An 18,930-nucleotide genomic window follows, 5' to 3' on the forward strand; every position below is an offset into this window, starting at 1 on the left:
TGAAGTGTAATTCTCGATTCATGTTTTTCATATATTTTACTTGCAGCAAGCTGTTGGAATATTTAAAGGTATAAATATTTCGTCTAGGTTTTATCGTGAGAGAACCTATCATTATCAAACTTTAGATCGTTATCAAACTCTAGATTATTATTGGGAATATTTCAACTGAAACTACCGATTGAATTTAAATACAAGGCGTATTCACTTACTTAATAATAAAAATTGTTGGCTGAATTCTACTAAATCTACCACGATAAACTTTATATGGTAACACAGCATAACTGTCTGTCAAATACCGTATGATAGATTGTCTAATGGGAAGAGCTGTATATTTCGCGAATTTGTGAAAATAATTAATTAAAAAATGTGCGTAAACTAATTCTTTTTGTGTGAAAATAACTTAAAATGGCCATGGATTGTGTCACAGTGAAGAAAGAGCCGGAAGAATTGCCTGAAGACAATGAAAATGGGGCACCATTTCAAACACCGGATTATCAGAGTGGCCCCGAATTCGTAAACATCAAAACCGAAATAGATGTAGAAGTAACAGAATATAGGTAAATATGTTAATAATAGTTATATTTAGAAGATATAATATTCCTTTTGATAGTGTTCTAGTTGCATGCTGACCTATTTTGTTACCGGCCCGACGTTCCTATTTCTTATAAGAAAAATACGTAACACTTTTTTAATATCTATGACCGTGATTTCTTTCGCCTTTTATCCGATTTTTTACACCCCATTTCGCGTTTTATAAAGGCTAACAAGTTAAAATAAGCTTGTAAAGTGCAGCGAATAGAGTTTAAAATCATTTCAGTGTAAAATTTCATCATAATTGGTTCAGCGGTTTAGGCGTGAAAGCGTAACAAACAGATACAGTTACTTTCACATTTAGAATTCTAGTTTATGCAGGCTTTATTCACGGCGATTTTATTTCGATAAACATTTTCGGAAAACATTTTTGTATGGAACTTACAGTTATAAAACAGCTATAAAAGTTGCTACTTTTGTCAACACTCACTAATTGAGTTATGTTGTGATATCTTAACCATATTTATACGCGCCATAGTCAGCTACCCGCCGGCATACATAACAACTCTTCATTTCAAGAGAATCATGTCTTCAACTTATTAAAAAAAAAATGTTGAAGATGACTTTGATGGTCACATTTTCATGTATAGACTCTATAAAAAATATCGTAACAGTAGGGTATGAGATTACAGCCTACAGGGTGAAAAAATTTATAGACCAAGGAGGGAAACCATTTTAAATATTATAGATATCTTAAGTCATTGGAAGAATATTGTTTTTTTAATAAATACATTAAGTAATGTTGCTCATATGAATCATCATTCTTTTACTCTGTACAAATATGTTAATGGTTATCTGAATCTTTCCTCATTCTAATAAGGCATAGTAATTTTTTGTACCAAGAAGCCAGTTCTACCTAAAGGTACCTATAGCCAAAATTTCAACCACATTTTCTGCACTTACCACATGTATGTTAGTAACATACTGTATTGTATACTAGCTGACCCACCCAACTTTGCTTGCATCACCTAAGAGAATGGGTCAAACATTTCCCCGTTTTTGTAACATTTTTCGTTGCTACTCAGCTCCTAATGACCGTAGCGTGATGTTATATAGCCTATAGCCTTCCTCTATAAATGGGCTATCTAACACTGAAATAATTTTTCCAGTAGTTCCTGAGATAAGCGCGTCCAAACAAACAAACTCTTCAGCTTTATAATATTAGTATAGACAGAATTTTGAAAATCGCAATAATATTTAATTTACTCTGGGTACCAAACCTCATGATCAAAAGTTATAGACAATACAGATTAAAACACAATACAGTATGTGTTACTAAAAACAATTTATTTACACTAGTCCCAAAAATTAAAGGATATAAAAAAAATCCATGTCATCCATGTCCAATTGCTCATAATGGTGATTTTTGCAAAAACAAAGAATTTGAAGCTTCGGGGCACAAGGAAAAAAAAATCGCAGCGCTTTGAATGTTTGAGGTATTCTAGGGGACACTTTGAGGTTGAAAAATTACCGACGATATCCTTCGTTCTTCCATTTTATCCAAAGTTATACCAAGTTATCCAAATATCCTTAATTTTGCGAATTTTTGTCCTTTTTTCAGTCCGAGTTTTCAATTCAAAAAATTTTTTTTTCTCAAAAATGTTTACCTTTTCTTATAGAGAATATTGTGCAGTTTTCAAAACCCTCCTTTCATTACCTGTACGATCATTATTTCCGGAGTTATTGAATATCAAAGTCAAAAAGAACTTTTTTGCTTTGATTGACGATAACTCCGCGGCAAATCGTCGTCCAGGCTTTTTGAATACGGCAAATTAAAGAGGATTAAATTTTCTAAAAGAGCTTTTGAACGAAACAATCAAAAAAATTTTTTGAAGCCCGTGGACCTTTTTTTAGACGGGAAAAATTTGGAATTTTTTTTTTCGGTAGTTTTCGTAGGATTTCTCCAGACCTGGCCACGACAAAAAATTTTCGTGGTCATATCTGAAAACTGGACACTTGGAGCTACAATTTGCTTTTTTTATTTTTTCTGTACAACCATTTTTCTCAGAGTTACAGCTTGTTGAAAATTACCCAAAAATTTAGATTTTTTTTTTATATCCTTTAATTTTTGGGACTAGTTTAGTTTCTCCACTTAATAATTACTATGCATTTTCACTCAATAATTTATATATTTTAATATTAAATGTTATAATTAGTAGACTTCCCGCCTCTTCCGGTTATTCCTTATTGTGTTAGCCATGTGTAGAGCAAATACCAAGCATACAACCTGAAACAAACATTAACATATTATGATTGAAATATATATAATAAGAGCAGTGATAGCCGAGTGGTTTAAGTTGTACCTCTCAGTCAAGTGGTCAAAGGTTTGTACCTGAGGCAACCACCTAATGACTTTTCAAAGTTATGTGTGTATTAGAATGATCACGTGTTATAACAGTGAAGGGAAACATCATGATGAAACCTTGCACACCTGAGAGTTCTTTAGAACAGTTCTTGAAGGTATGCAGAGTCCCCAACCCGTACTTGAATAGTGTGGTGGACTCTTTAAGGCTTTTTAAGGCATTAGGTGAAGAGACCCTTGCCCAGCAGTGGGACATTTATTAAGAATAAAAATTAAGACTGGTTATCAAACTTTCAAGCTTCTGACTACTGTTAATTGACAAAGATTTTCGAAATTGACAGCCGAGACGCACAATTTAACGTGGCTTCCGAAACACGGAGGACCTCGATATGTACAAGATGGTCCATCCACAGAACAACCTCGGCGGCTGTTATTAACTAAGTCACGAGTTTCCGAGCTTCTTTATGTAATATATTGTACACTATAAATATTTATAGTTCAATTTGTCATGACTGTGAACATCGAACAAAACACCAATAATTTAATAAGATACTGACCTCAACAACAATAATAATGATCATCACAGTCCCGATGGGCACGCCAAAAGCCTGGAACCAATCAGCCACGGTGTCAGCACAGCCGCTGAAAGACTCATCAGCGGTGCACTGCATGTCTATCGGGTTGCCGCAGCAGGTCGGAGGGATGATGCTGCCTGTGTAAGAGTTGGGGCCGGTTGTGCCGCAGCAACTGAACTGGGGATATGAAAAGATTGTTATTATGTATGGTTTACGATTACGCCTCTTGCGCCAGTTGCGCTCACCAGTCGGTAAACGATCTGTGGGTTAAGCAAACGTTGGCGCGGTCATTCCATAGATGGGTGACCGTAATGTGGAATTTGAACTGGGTGTCTCCGTGCTTCGGAGGGCACGTAAAAAGTCGGCCGCGGTTGTTGTCAATTAAGTTCAACAGTCGTTAAGCCACGTCAAAGGTCTGGATTCAAACCAAAAACCTCTGCGTGGCAGTCGCATATTTATAGAGGCAGGCTTTTTACAATTATTAAGAGTTTATCAAAAAACAAAACCGCAAATATTTAAAACGACTAAATATAATATAATATACTTACAATACTCTCCATGACATTGAAGGCAGGCCTCGCGTCGAGGTTGTTGAACGCGATGGTGACCCAGTCCTGCACAGTGCTCTCGGCTCTCTCGAGGAAGCTGAACACTTGCACCGCCAGGTAGATCTTTACAGCGGCTAATATAGCCATTATTATTGCATACTGAGGGGGAAACAAAGAGGAATTTGTCATTATTGTCGTACTTTAGCCTTTAAAGCTCTACCAGAAAAGATTTCGATTTGTTTCTTTGATAAAAAAATAGCGTTGTTGTCTTTAAGTCAGCAGTATAAAAATCTTAATCGACCGAGTTTTATGCAAACTAATGTTATTACTAGTTTCTCGTACATACATTCCAAATTATCGCTTAAAAGAAAGTAAGTAGATTAGAATGAAACCAAGTTATCTTAAAGTAATTGAATCAACTGCTAAATCAAACGTTAGTTTAAAATTTAAGACCTATGAACTAAAGCCAGCTGTAGTTGTTGGTCATTAGATTCCATATCTAAAATTCAAAAATGTTAATAAATTTGACTGTTACATGAATGAAACGTTCGCACTGTTCGCAGTGCCGTCCACACGTAGAATTCACGTTACACTCATATGGACCAGGCTTTACATAAAGCTCGTTAAATCATGCCTTAAGCCCAGTTTCCGATTCAAGCGAAACGGACCCATTAATGCATAAATATAACATAATAAATTTGCGAACCTTCGCCTAGCCCGTAGCCTATGTCCTATCTCGGGTATCAAAATATCTCCATACCAAATTTAATGCAAATTAGTTCAGTAGTTTAGGCGTGATTGAGTAACAGACAGACAAAGTTACTTTCGCATTTATCTGGGGGCACGGAAGTGCCCCCGCAAGTCGAGCAAAAAAAAGCGGCACGGCCGTAACATCCTTTTCTCGAAGCAATTCGGGCTATTTTTGACACCCCTATAATTTCGTTGTGAATAAAACAAGAAGCCTGGATTTTCAGCAACTAATTAGTCATTGTATAAACACGGTATATTTAAAATTTCAGTCAATTTGAACCAGTAGTTTAAGAATGACAACTTGTTAAAATTTTGAATTTTGTCACTCACTGATTCACTGACTCACTGACTCACCGATCATCAAAAGTCTAAGGTACTTCTAGCAGACTTAGAAGCTTAAAATTTAGAATACAAATAGGGTTTAGTGTCTTAATCATGGGAAAAATTTAATATTTTCTAATTTCGGTCCAGTTTTCTAAATACACCAACTGCAACAATAACTTTGTAATCTCATATAAATGTATAAGATTACAAGGTTACGTTTGCAGTTAATGAATTATTATTACTGTAGAAAATAAAATAAATAAGTGTAAATAGGTACCTACTATATGAGGCATAACGGGAGGGGGTATAGGGTGGGTAAGGGTGTGTAGCCCATGAAACTGAACAACATTCCCATAGGAAAATATGTTGAATTATGAAAAAAAAAACGTATTTCCATACAAATTGGACTTATGTTCGCTCTACAAAAAGAAGTGAGATGCCATCAAAAACATTCTATAAAAACCTCAATTCTCGCCGTAAAAAGTGGTGAGATCTATATAATACCAAGTCGATTAATCTATTTAGTCTCTACTTAAAGGACCTTCTGTCTTAAGTTATTACGTATGTTATTATGATGCCAATTTAAAAAAAAATACCTTTAAAACAAATAGATCGACTTGGTCATCGCAAGAAAACACAAATTCGCCATTAACATTTCAGGAGCATTAACTTCTCGTAGTGTTGTGTAGTGTGATACATACTAATAATTAAATCATGCGATGGCCAGGTCGGTCTATTTGTTTTAAAGGTATTTTTTTTAAATTGGCATCATAATAACATACGTAATAACTTAAGACAGAAGGTCCTTTAAGTAGAGACTAAATAGATTAATCGACTTGGTATTATATAGATCTCACCACTTTTTACGGCGAGACTTGAGGTTTTTATAGAATGTTTTTGATGGCATAATATTAGTATGGATAACCAAATCGAGTCATTATTAAGTTTTGTACTTACATTCGGTAATTGATAAAGTACTACTCACCATGTACAACATACACCTGGACTCCCTAATGGCCCCGCAGCACGCAAGGTACGAGACCACGAAGATGAAGCAGCCCAGCACTATGACACCGATGGCCAGTGAGGACACGGCTCCAGGGATGATGTCCAGGATATCTTGGAGCTGGATGTAGAACGCTATACCCAGTCCAGCTACCGCGAGCCCGGCTAACTGGAAACGAGAAAAGTGTTGTTGAAATTAGACTATGCTGAAAAGATATGCGTGTTCAGATAAACAAAGAAATATATAATAAACTAACTTTTACCCGCGACTTCGTCCGCCACCTTAATTTTCTCATTATGCCTAATTTTTCCGGGTAAAAAGTAGCCTATGTCCTTTGTCGGGTATCAAAATATCTCCATACCAAATTTCATGCAAATTGGTTAACAGACAGACAGAGTTACTTTTGCATTTATAATATTAGTATGGATGTATAACTTCACGACAGTTATAACCGAACGTGTAAGCAGAGGTGTATGAAATGGACCTACGTTTTGTCGTTAACAATGTTAGTCCCATGTAATAGAATGGCAGTTAACTGTCGTATACTGGGCGTTTTAAACTTCTATGAAAACATTTAAATATATTAGGTCTGGGAAAAAGTCTTTTCGCATTATAGTATGTATGAACTTGTAATAAAATCTTTTCTTTACACAAAAAAGCTCGATATTTGGGTACCTCACGAGCTCACTGAAAGAAACCTAATGAACCGTGTACTCATTTGTGATTCTTGAAGCTAAAGAGATTTTATTACAAGTTCATACATACTATAATGCGAAAATACCTTTCCCCCAACTTAATATTTTAAAAAGAACGATTCCCGGCCGTTTCGAAGAGGTATTGGGTTTTTGGACTTTAACTTAAATTGTTTTTAATAGACATACCCGGTATAAGGCACTAGTCTCACAAGGAACTTACATTGTTAATGGCGAAGCGCGGGTGTATTTCATACACATCTTCTTCTTCTTCTTATCGTATGGTTAGTGGTCAACCTAGTGTCAAAGTTGTTCAAGCCGCCCGAAGGCCTTTGACGTGGCTTAACCACAGCTAAGACTTAATTGACAACAACCGGGACCGACTTTTTACGTGCCCTCCGAAGCACGGAGACGCCCAGGTCAAATACCACTATACGGTCACCCATCTATGAAATGACCGCGCCAAGGTTTGCTTGACCCACAGATCGTTTACCGGGCCGGTGAGCGCAACTGGCTATGGGCGCCTCAAACTTATAACTTTTTCTCTTAACTCTTTCATAGACTACAACCTACATTTTCAGGTAGAACAGGCGTTATAAACTAAACCTTATCTGAAACAGTACCTGTTTCAACTCTCACATACTTATATTTCTTCATACACTTTCATACAATTCATACATACGACTAAAATAACTCACCGATTCCCTATTTATATACATATTCACATAAAAATAAAACTACTAGTTTTATTGTTGTAGCACTTAAAATATACATTTATTGCATAAAGAAGGCTTGGTACTCTGCTCCTATTGGTTGTAGCGTGATATTACATAACCTGTAGCCTTTCTCAATAAATAGGCTATCCAACTGTAAAAGATTTTTGCAATTCGCACCAGCAGTTCCTGAGATTAGCGCGTATAACCAATCAAACTTCTTTTTTTTTTAATTTGTATACTTTTCAAAATTTTAGAATGATTTTCCGTAATAAAAAGTATCCCATGTGTTATCAAGGTCACAAATTATCTGAGTCAAGTTTCATGAAAATCAATTGAGAAGTTTTTTCCTGAAAGAGTAAAAAACAGACATGTAGCTACACTTCTGCATTTATAGTACACTAGCTGACCCGCGCAACTTCGCTTGCGTGACCTAAGAGAATGGGTCAAAATTTCCCCCGTTTTTGTAACGTTTTTCGTTGCTGCTCCGCTCCTAATGACCGTAGCGTGATGTTATATAGCCTATAACCTTCCTCGATAAATGGGCTATCTAAAACTGAACTGAACTAATTTTTCAAATCGGACCAGTAGTTCCTGAGACTAGCGCGTTCAAACAAACAAACAAACTCTTCAGCTTTATAATATTAGTATAGACTAGCTGACCCGCGCAACTTGGCTTGCGTCACATAAGAGAGAATTTTACCCGTTTTTGTAACATTTTTCAATGGTACTCTGCTCCTATTGGTCGTAGCGTGATGATATATAGCCTATAACCTTCCTCGATAAATGAGCTATCTAACACTGAAAGAATTTTTCAAATCGGACCAGTAGTTCCTGAGATTAGCGCGTTCAAACAAACAAACAAACAAACAAACAAACTCTTCAGCTTTATAATATTAGTATAGATAAGTAGGTACCATAGCTATAGCCCGCAACTTTGTCTGCGTGAAAAGATTTCCCGTAGTAAAAAGTATCCTATGTGTTAATCTACATTAAAAATGATCTGCTTGTTAAGTTTCATAAAAATCGATTGAGTAGTTTCAGCGAGGGAGAGGTACAAACATATATATCCATCCATACAAACTTTCGCATGTATAATATTACTACAGGCCGCCCGCGCCTTCGTCCGCGTGGAAACCCTTCCCGTGCAAATCCCGATCCCTCGGGAACTCCGGGATAAAAAATAGCCTGATATTACTAAAATGCGGCCCGCCTCTTCGTCCGCGTGGAAACCCTTCTCGTGTAAATCCCGATCCCTCGGGAACTCCGGGATATAAAGCCTATTTGTTATTCTGGGTCTTCAGCTACCTATATACCAAATTTTATCGTAATTTTTTCAGTAGTTTTTTCGTGAAAGAGTAACAAAATGTATCTATTATGCATTTAGAAGTATATAAGTATGTTTATCAGTTGTCTGGTTACACTACAAGCTCTGCATAGTTTGGAATCAGATGACCGCGTGTGAGTTGTCCAAAAATATTTATTTGCTTGTCATTTATAATATTAGTAGATTTAACTTAAGAATTATTTATTTTAAGCACCGCAAAGGAAGTGAGATATCAATCAGTTTGTCCAATATAACTGCAAGTTACCTAGTAGATAAAATAAAATCAATTAAGTAATCTTTCGGCTAAAGCTTTAAACGCTTATCTTTTTGATATATGCATTGTGAATCATTATTTCTGAGAAATGATTTCTGACTGGACAAATTATCGAAATGGGTTTTCCAAAATTCTAATCTAATTATTACTAGCTGACCCGGATAAGGTTCTTTGCCATATAATCTATAGTCTATACTAATGTATACAAATTGTTTGTTTGTTTGTTTTAACGCGCTAATCTCAGGAATTACTGGTCCGATTTGAAAAACTATTGCAGTGTTAGATAGCCCATTTATCGAGGAAGGCTATAGGCTACATATATCATCACGCTACGACCAATAGGAGTGGAGTACCAGTAAAAAATGTTACAAAAACGGGGAAAAAATTCACCTATTCTCTCTTATTGGACGCAAGCGAAGTTGCGCGGGTCAGCTAGTATAAAAAATAGTGTGGACAACAGTCATCACTTAGGGGTATGAAATATAGATAGTAGCCAATTCACAGGCTTACTGAACGCATATAAATAAATTTAACCCATGAATGTCCCATTGCTGGGCAAGAGTCTCCTTTCGTAATGAGGTGCCAACGAACTTTCGGACTTGAACAACTTTGACACTAGGTTGATTGCTAACCATACGATTAATAATTAATTTAATATCTCCTATTAGACCACATAACTGATTTGAAAATTAAATTTTGAAGTACAAAGCCAAAGGCTTAATCAAAGGTACCCTCTTTTTTAAGCCCCTCCTCCATCCTCTCCCGTGTAAGCTGCTGAAATAGGCCATGAAACTATGTCGACGTGCCAAGCCTGAAGTGAGAGCTTATAGTTTATAATCTGCGCTAGCTTTTACCCGCGACTTTTTCCGGTTGGCGAAAATATTTAGTGTTGTATCTGAATATCACGCCAATTTTAAAGTGTTATGTACTTAAATATGTTTATATTTCCCGTCCGCGTGGTTCGTGACTAAGGTAGAATTTTCATGAAAAGGTTTATCCCTATTTTATCCTCTTGGGGATAGAATTGAACAAAATCCTTTCTTAGCGGATACCTACGTCATAACATCTACCTTCATGCCAAATTTCGCTCCCATCGGTCCAGTGGTTTGGGCTGTGCGTTGATAGATCACTATCCCCCGGTTTCTGAGTACATTTAGCGGTAGTTTATGTATTCAATAGCGTTTTTTTAATATGAGTTTAAACGCTATTGAATAGATAAATTACCGCTAAATGTACCTCAGAAACCGGGGGTATTTCAGTCAGTCACCTTAGAGTTATAATTTAGATGATACTTACAGAAAACACTACATTGCCGACAATTAACACAACCTTCACAATAAACTCGGCTAAACAGCACATTTTTATTTATTTTCTATACAAAAACAAATAAAATGACTTTCTCTTCTAACTACCAGTATCGTACTAACGACCACTCATTGCAATATATCGAATTTAAGGGCAGATAAGATAAGATATAAAGCCTACCATCCCATTGATATAATACGAAAAAAAATACTAAGTTATGCATGCGTATTTTCCTGTAAATTTATCTTTAAATCGATACTGATAACGGTCTTGTAATCGATATTTGATCATGGTCAGTTTTATTGAAACCAGTCAACTGTGTTGTAATTTGTTTATAGTGTGTACAATACACAGATACAGATTTTTACACATATTTAAACTAAGCAAAGCTTGTACTATGGTTACCAGATAACTGATAAACATACTTATATACTTGTAAATATGTACATATGTATATAGATACATTAACAACCAGGCTCAGAACAAATACTCGTGCTCATCACACAAATATTTGTCTCGGGTGGGATTCGAACCATCCACACGCGGCGCTACGGTTATTGCGGTGCAAACGAGCAGTTTGATACTCTCTATTACATCACTCTCATAGTCCGGTGCGACGAACACGACCAGTGAGAGGTCAGGCGCAGGACCGACGGCTTTACGTGCTTTCCGAGACCCTCAACTTCCGAACTCCGGGCAATTTCTGAGAAATTCTTAACAGAAAAACTCAGGAAAAGACTTCTTTTAGTCCTACCCAGGATTCGAACCCGAGACCATTTCGTTAAAGTCGCATACACTATCGACCGACTCACAGAGCCAGTGTCGATGCTGATTTTAAAATTAGGTACTCCGCTGACTTATATTTTGTTCGATAAGGGAATCGAATCTACTACCTCCTAACGTAGTGGTAGACGCATGGCGGGCACCTTAACTACTGCACTACAGAAGCGGATAAATAAGTATTATCTACTAAATAAAGAATGATTCATATTTTTTATTTCTGTACTAAATGTTGATAAGTTTTTATATGAATGGGTTATCTGTACTATCGATACTAATCCTGCGCTCATAACTAATGTTAAGCAACCTTTGCGCAAACATTCCATAGATGGGTGACCTCTTAGTGGTGTAAAACCTGAGTGTCTTCACGTACAAGGTCGGTCCCGGTTGTTGTCTATTAAGATAACAGTCGTTAAGTCACGTCAAAGGTCTTCGGGCCTGAACAAGTTTGAAACTAGCTCAGCTTAAATACCGCTATGCGGTCACCCATCTATAGAATGCCCTCGATAAGGTTGCTTAACCCACAAATCGTTTACAAACCGGTGAGCGTAACTGACTATAATCGCCTCTAACTTTTTCAGTATGAAATAAACGGAAATTCTTTCAAAGCAGAATAGTTTTAGGTTATTTTGTTTACAATTTCGAAGAATTCTTTAATCTTATCTACCGGATAAATCTGATGATAAGTGACTAATATATTGGTGCTTCATAAATGTATTGATAAACAATTTATTATGAAATATTTGGCTATCATTGTTTAGTGATAGGTCAAACACACCAATGACTTTTCTAAGTGATGTGTGTATTAGAAATAATGATCACTTGTTATAACGGTGAAGGAAAACATCGTGATGAATGACATGTCTGATAGTTCTTTAGAATTTCATTTCTTGAAGGTATGCAAAGTCCCCAACCTGCACTTGGCCAGCGTGGTGGACTCAAGGCCTAACCCATCACTCATTACGGGAGAAGACCCTTACCCAGCAGTGGGAAATTAATCGGTTAGATTTATTTAGAAAAACCTTAGAAAATTCATTAGTATGTTGCTTCGGGACCCACAATATAACGTGCCTTCAGAAACACAGAAAAATTCGATATGTATAATACGGTCACCCATCCACAGAGCAACTTCTACAAGCGTAGCTTAACCTCAGAGATCGATCCGCGCGGCTGTTGTTAACTAAGCCACGAGCGCCTCCTCCTTTTGTGACTGTAGCGGATCGCTACATACAGCGACATCTACTGGGACTAGCGCACAACCAATCACCACGCGCAGTGTGACTGACGTCACAAGTCCTGAATCGCGCTATCAAAGTTTGCACTGCAACTGACTATATATACAAGTTCCCGACTACAACAGTCGGGCAGCCTAGGCCCACCAGGCATGATCACCTCGCCTGGTCGGAGGACCCTCCCTTTGTGTCGGAGGAACATGATCACCGTTCCTTCACTCGTTCCTTCACATGACTAATTCTTATACCTTTTCTTCCAGTATAAAACAGGAGCCAGGTACTGACGTTTCGACAGACCATGAGAGGTCAGACAGGAGTGATGGCTGGCAGGAGTCAGATGACCACACTATACTGCCGAACAATTGTCTCGAAGTCAGGCTTAAGTTGGAGGCTGATGATGTAAGTAACTTTGTTAACTGTTCTTAAAAGTGATCTGTGGGTTAAGCAAACCTTGGCGCGGTCATTCCATAGATGAGTGACCGCATAGTGGTATTAAACTGGGTGTCTCCGTGCTTCGGAGGGCACGTAATATGTCGGTCCCGGTTGTTGTAAATTAAGATAACAGTCGTTAAGCCACGTCAAAGGCTATTCTAGGTTGACCACTAACCATTCGACAAAAAGAAGAAGACTACTGTTATTACTGAAGACCTTAGTTTAATTTTATAGTATAATCTTGTCAAACCTAGTCTCAAACTAGTTGGTACGTTTGTGGTGAACTGTTGTTATGTTAAACAACAAGCGTGACTTGTATCACGGAGACGCTCAGCTCAAACACTGCACCTACATCTATGTAATGTACAAGTTACTTAACTCACTGATCGTTTACCGACCCGTGAGTGGATTTAGGTATGAGGGCTTGACAATTTTCAAGCCTTTTTTCAGGTTCAATCGTCACAATTCGGTTTAAACATTCGGTTTTGTTACCCGGGCCGTCATCATGCCGTCAATAAATGGGTGTATTGTTTGTTCATAACTAAAATTTACATGTTTTTATTTCAGTCGCTCTCGGCCAATGAAAATGATCAGTCTATGAAAGAAACCACTCCGTCAAATGATAATCAAGGTGAGAATATTACCTTACTAGTAACTACTTCTATTTTATATTAAGGAACTATTAACCCTATGACCGCCACGATCGGCTATACTGAACAAATCAAAAAGTGCTCACGACGCTTTCGTTGGCAAATTTCGACAACAATATAGCGTCGCTGAGCACGTTCTGATTTGTAAAGTATAGCCGATCGTGGCGGTCAAAGGGTTAATAGTACAATGCAATGTTAGGTACATTTTTTATGCCTCGGCTTGCGCTTTTCATAGAACGAAATTTTCCCAAGATGACAACCGAGGGACAAGGGTGACGACCCCACAAACTTTAACTTTAGTTCTACTGACCTATACATAAAAAAATAAATAATTGCGTCCTCTGAAAAACGAATAAGAGCAAGTAATAGCTAAATGGTATAAACTAGCTCGTCCCACACGTTAACCCGACGTCTGAACTAATTAAAATGACTGTCAGTCTGTCCGTCACTACGGTCAGTGCAATTTTGCAATAGTAAACAAATAAGGTACCCTAACCTTTATAACGTTTAAACTCTCGCGTTGCATGTTTAATGTATAATAGAATACGGGAATTAACGCGAACACGCATTTTACATTACCCTAACCTTTAATTTTCAATCGCGCAAAAACATTTTAATAATATGAAATCGAATATTTTCTACTATACTAACCTGAAACCTTATTTTCCAGCCACACAAGACTCGAACGCATTCTGCCGCATCTGTTCCAAGCGCTTCGCAAACCCAGGCAACGTCCAACGTCACATGTTACTACACACTCGCGAAAAATACCCCTGCGAACACTGCGACAGACAGTTCTTGACTAAAGACCAACTAGACAAGCATACAAACAAACATACGACTTTACCGACCGACAGAAACTTTCCTTGCGATGATTGCGATAAGAAATTTAAATCGTCGTCTAACTTAATGCAGCATAAAAGGACCCATTTGACTGTTAAACCGTATTTTTGCAGCCTTTGCCACCGTTCTTTTGCTTTCAAAGCTAATTTGACTAAACACCAAGGTAAAAGTAGGTGCAAAAGACCCATAGATCAGCCAATAACCTGCCACGTGTGTAACAAGATATTTGAAAAAGAATTTCTATTAAAAAGTCACTTGCGAAGACACGAGACCGATAGACCGTTTTCTTGCGATCAATGTTCTATGAGTTTTAAATACAAAAGTACTTTAATAAGACATATACAATTACATAATGGTATAAGGCCATATCCTTGCCCGTTCTGCGAGAAAAGCTTCACTCATTCTGGTTTATTAAAACCTCATTTAAGAGTACATACTGGGGAAAAGCCATATCAATGTCCTATTTGCTCGAAAGGTTTTGCTCATAAGCATAATATGCAAAGACATACAATAAGGCATAATAAAATTAAGCATTTGGTGTGCGATATTTGTCATAAACAGTTTCCTAAAGAGAGTAGACTCAAGTACCATATGAAAACGCATGTTAATGAGAAACATTTTGCATGTAACGTTTGTCCCAAAAGGTTTTCTCATAAGCAAAATGTTTTAAGACATTATAGTAGGAAACATCCTAATGCTACGTATGATTGTAAAGATACGGACGCGTCGGTCGCGCTGAAAGTGTGGGATACGATCAAAAGTAAGTACAGTGATGAACCGGGAGAGATTTTGGGTTAAAAGTCCTATTTTAGAGTCCGCCTGGGAGAGTTTTTGAAAAATATTTGACACGTATTTTTTTCATAAAACCTGGACAAGTGTGATAACGATTCGCGTATGGAGGGTTCTCCGTACGAGAATTTTTAAAACAGCTAAAAAATATGTTTGTTGTAAGGAAGTTCCCCTATATATTAGGTCGGGGAAAAAGTCTTTTCGCATTATAGTATGTATGAACTTGTAATAAAATCTCTTTGGCTTCAAGAATCACAAATGAGTACACGATTCATTAGGTTTCATTCAGTGAGCTCGTGAGGTACCCAAATATCGAGCTTTTTTGTGTAGAGAAAAGATTCAGAGAGAGAGACAAGTTCATACATACTATAATGCGAAAAGACTTTTTCCCCGACCTAATATTTATTTTATTCTAGTTTTTGGTATGTGTAGTGATAAAATACATAATCTGTGAAAATGTCAACTGTCTAACTATCACGGTTCATGAGATACAGAATGCTGACAGACAGACAGCGAAGTCTTAATAATAGGGTCCCTTCGCGAGCCTGACTCACACTTTACCGGTTTTTTATAAACTAAGTCATAATTTATTTATTTTGTAAAAAATACGTGTCTAATATATTTCTATTATCCAATTGACGGACTAATTAGAAATTCTTTTTTGTTATCCTAATTTAGTAACGTTGAAAAAGTTAAGCGATGCTATTTGCTAACAATGTCGGGATTTCGATGGGTGACCGTGTAAAAGTTACTTCCTTTAACTATAAATGTTGTAGAGTATATTATTATAAAAAAAATATGAGTGCGAAAATTTCATAACAGTTTTTCGACATCTTCAACAATTGTAACGACATTTCAGTCAATTTATATAAAACCTTTATGAATTATACACTAAAACCTTCCTCATGAATAACTCTGTTTATTGGTGAAAATTTCATGAAAATCTGTTCAGTAGTTTTCGAGTTATTCATCAACATATAGAGACAAAAATTGTTTTAAGTTTTGTACGGTAGACCCTTGCCCAGCAGTGGGACAGTAATGGGTTAAATTTATTTATTTAATTCATGTACAGTTAGACAAAATATACATATATTAACCTGTACTTATAGTAGAAATTAAATATAAAAAAGTTCCTTTAAAATTAAATATTTATTAAATTATTTGTAGTTAATAGTCAAGTAGTGATAAACATGGTTAGTCCCAATAAATAAACCTCAGTTCAAGAAAAAAAATTCTAAGCTACGATTGCCTAGGTTGTTCTGTGGATGGGTGACCATATTAAACATACTACGTTCCTCCGTATTTCGTTAAGTACGTTCAAAGATCTTTGACAGTCGTTAACAGTAGTCAGAAGCTTGAAAGTCTGACAACCAGTCTTACTTAGTATCGTGTTATAACCCAGGTAACTGTGTTGTGGAGGTCAGATAAACATTTTTCTATAATTTACCGTCAGCAAGTCTTAGTGTAAGCTAAAATATTGTTATTTAATTGCTTCAAATTAACAAATTATCTAGTAACTGTAGTTAAGTAATAAGGCGTTAAATTATTGAAAACGGCAAAAGTAAAGCATTTTTTTGGCAGTCTTGTTTAAAAAGTCATATGTACAGTCAGCGTCAAAATACTATTGAAAATAACACTGTATTTGACTGCTTCTTTAGCGTCACTACTAGTGCGTTGGGAGGCCGTGGGTTCGATTCCCACACGCAACAGTTATTTGTGCGATCCTCAAATAGTTGTTTCGTGTCTGGTTGTACTTTGCGTCCGTTGTTTGTATGTTTGTAAAAGTCCCCGCGACATGAGAGTAATTCTTAGTGCGGGAGTTGTCTTTTTATCAACCATACTTATATATTTTTCTTGGTACATATGACACGAATATTTTATATGTTAATCTTGCCAATTTAGATAATAATTGTAACCTTAGATCTCAATGTATTTTAGGCCTTATCCTACGCGTGGAAAAGCCTACTAATATTAGTATAATAACGCAATGCTTAATAGAGAATTTTATTTAATCTTTATTTATTATTTATTGTCAAATGTTAATGAATATATGTGTTACTTAAAATTTGTGTTTTTATTTTACCCGTAATTATAATTTTTAACAATTTAACAACGCTTTATTCCTATAGAGGTAGGCTGAGACTAGAGGACGCCACTTGGTACGATCCTTACAAATTTTCCTTGCTTGATTCACATCCGAGTCACGAGTATCTACGCCACTTGACTTTTATAAGGTGAATTATGTTTCATTACCGATAATGTAATACGATTAATTTAATTAGTGCATTAATAAATTTTCTTTACAAAAAATATCCACAGCCTTAACGAACGAGTCAAAGAAATTAAAAAAAGAAAAAATAATAATTTAGTAATTTATTTATGTAAGTAGGTACCTACTTAGAGTAAATTTTAAAAATTACTTAATTGCTAGGTCACCTTCCAATGCGAATATGGTAAAAAAGCCTGTTTTGTTTGATGTAAGTACTTTGATCTATCCGGGCAGTATCGTACGAACCTGTGCCTTAGACGCGCTCATTAAAACATTCGCGCGCTAAAAACTTAAATTTAAGGTTATTCTTTTGCAAAAAGGACGCTTCTTTATTGTTTTTAGTTAAATTAAATAGTAATCATTACTGTTTTGTGCATTAAGATATTCAAAATACATATTTTAAGACAATTATAAGATTTAAGTATTTACCTACTGCGTAAAGGACGCCATAGTGTTTTGATGGTTTTTCATTAATAGGTAGTGTTTGTGCTGCTTTCATGGTGTCTTACACACCGTATACTTACGTTCCTAGGATTCGACTGTAGATTGGTTATAAGTTACGTTACCTAAGAGTGCGCGCTAATATGCAAATGATTAGAAGTTATAACTTTATATCCGTCGAGATGGCGATCAAAAACACGTAAAAATTTAAACATAGTGCATTGTTTTTGCAAAATAAGTGCTAGAAAGTGATTAGTAATGATTAATAAGTAATACCTAAGTGATAATAACTCGCAAGTAGGTAGGTAATACCCTCGCGGTGTGTCAGTGTCGTCACAGGATCGAGACGCGCCGGCGCCGAGCTCGCGAGCCTGGCGACGGCGCCGCTACAGCGTACACGTAAGTAATCATTATGTTACAAAATGTTTGTACGGAATAATACTGTTTTGATTACCTACATTATTTTATTATTAAGTAAATAAAGTCATAATCTTATGTACGCGGCTCACAGAAGTAGGTATTACGCAAAACGCGCCGAGCAACCTGCGAGCGCGCCGCTGTTCATTCTCGCTTCTTCCATTTAAACTGCGAAGTGGAATCACAAATTTCATAGGGTTAAAAAACCCTATAATATTATAAATGTGAAAGTTTGTGAGTATGTACGAAATGTATGTGTAAGGGGCAGCGCAGACGGCACACTTTTTGTGTGCGATCGAGTCTGCAGAATATCATGATAGACATTTAAAAAGAAAAATGTGGGATGAAGTGTGCTGTATTGTTTATTCCGCTCCTGTTTGGACATGTATGAGTCTAAAGAAAAAACAAAATACGGTAAGTTTAAGTTTTTAATTGACTTTACCACATTAGTACACAGACTCGTTCGCACAAAAAGTGTGCCGTCTGCGCTGCACCTTACTCTTTCACGCAAATACTACTTAACCGATTACGATGAAATTTGGTAGGTATATACATACGTAGCTGAAGACCAAGAATAACACATAGACTACTTTTTATCCCGGATTTACACGGGAAGGGATTCCACGCGTATGAAGTCGCGGGCGGCCTCTAGTACTCCATAGATTTAGTT

General features: G+C 36.5%; 2 protein-coding genes across 2 annotated transcripts; one reads left to right on the forward strand and one right to left on the reverse strand.

Annotated features, from left to right (window-relative positions):
- The first annotated feature begins 306 nt into the window (after positions 1 to 306).
- On the forward strand, positions 307 to 15,534 carry LOC142984902 (uncharacterized). The gene is made up of 4 exons (XM_076132777.1): positions 307 to 557; positions 12,680 to 12,818; positions 13,419 to 13,482; positions 14,172 to 15,534. The coding sequence occupies exons 1-4, from the start codon at positions 406 to 408 to the stop codon at positions 15,140 to 15,142; spliced, it is 1,326 nt and encodes a 441-aa protein (XP_075988892.1). The 5' UTR covers positions 307 to 405; the 3' UTR covers positions 15,143 to 15,534.
- Positions 2,614 to 10,524, reverse strand: LOC142984821 (leukocyte surface antigen CD53-like). The gene is made up of 5 exons (XM_076132661.1): positions 10,399 to 10,524; positions 6,076 to 6,264; positions 4,017 to 4,175; positions 3,451 to 3,645; positions 2,614 to 2,818 (listed from the first exon to the last, which is right to left on the reverse strand). Exons 1-5 carry the CDS (start codon positions 10,459 to 10,461, stop codon positions 2,744 to 2,746), a joined length of 681 nt encoding a protein of 226 aa, XP_075988776.1. The 5' UTR covers positions 10,462 to 10,524; the 3' UTR covers positions 2,614 to 2,743.
- Positions 15,535 to 18,930: the final 3,396 nt, after the last annotated feature.

The sequence above is a fragment of the Anticarsia gemmatalis genome, chromosome 28, assembly GCF_050436995.1.
Source record: "Anticarsia gemmatalis isolate Benzon Research Colony breed Stoneville strain chromosome 28, ilAntGemm2 primary, whole genome shotgun sequence".
Taxonomy (NCBI): domain Eukaryota; kingdom Metazoa; phylum Arthropoda; class Insecta; order Lepidoptera; family Erebidae; genus Anticarsia; species Anticarsia gemmatalis.

Coding starts and splice junctions, on each gene's coding strand:
- LOC142984821 (XM_076132661.1), bottom strand. CDS start 10,461: ATGTGCTGTTTAGCCGAGTTTATTGTGAAGGTTGTGTTAATTGTCGGC. Junction 6,265..10,398: donor TCGGCAATGTAGTGTTTTCT/GTAAGTATCATC, acceptor TCTCGTTTCCAG/TTAGCCGGGCTCGCGGTAGC. Junction 4,176..6,075: donor CCAGGTGTATGTTGTACATG/GTGAGTAGTACT, acceptor TTTCCCCCTCAG/TATGCAATAATAATGGCTAT.
- LOC142984902 (XM_076132777.1), top strand. CDS start 406: ATGGCCATGGATTGTGTCACAGTGAAGAAAGAGCCGGAAGAATTGCCT. Junction 558..12,679: donor GTAGAAGTAACAGAATATAG/GTAAATATGTTA, acceptor CTTTTCTTCCAG/TATAAAACAGGAGCCAGGTA. Junction 12,819..13,418: donor TTAAGTTGGAGGCTGATGAT/GTAAGTAACTTT, acceptor TTTTTATTTCAG/TCGCTCTCGGCCAATGAAAA.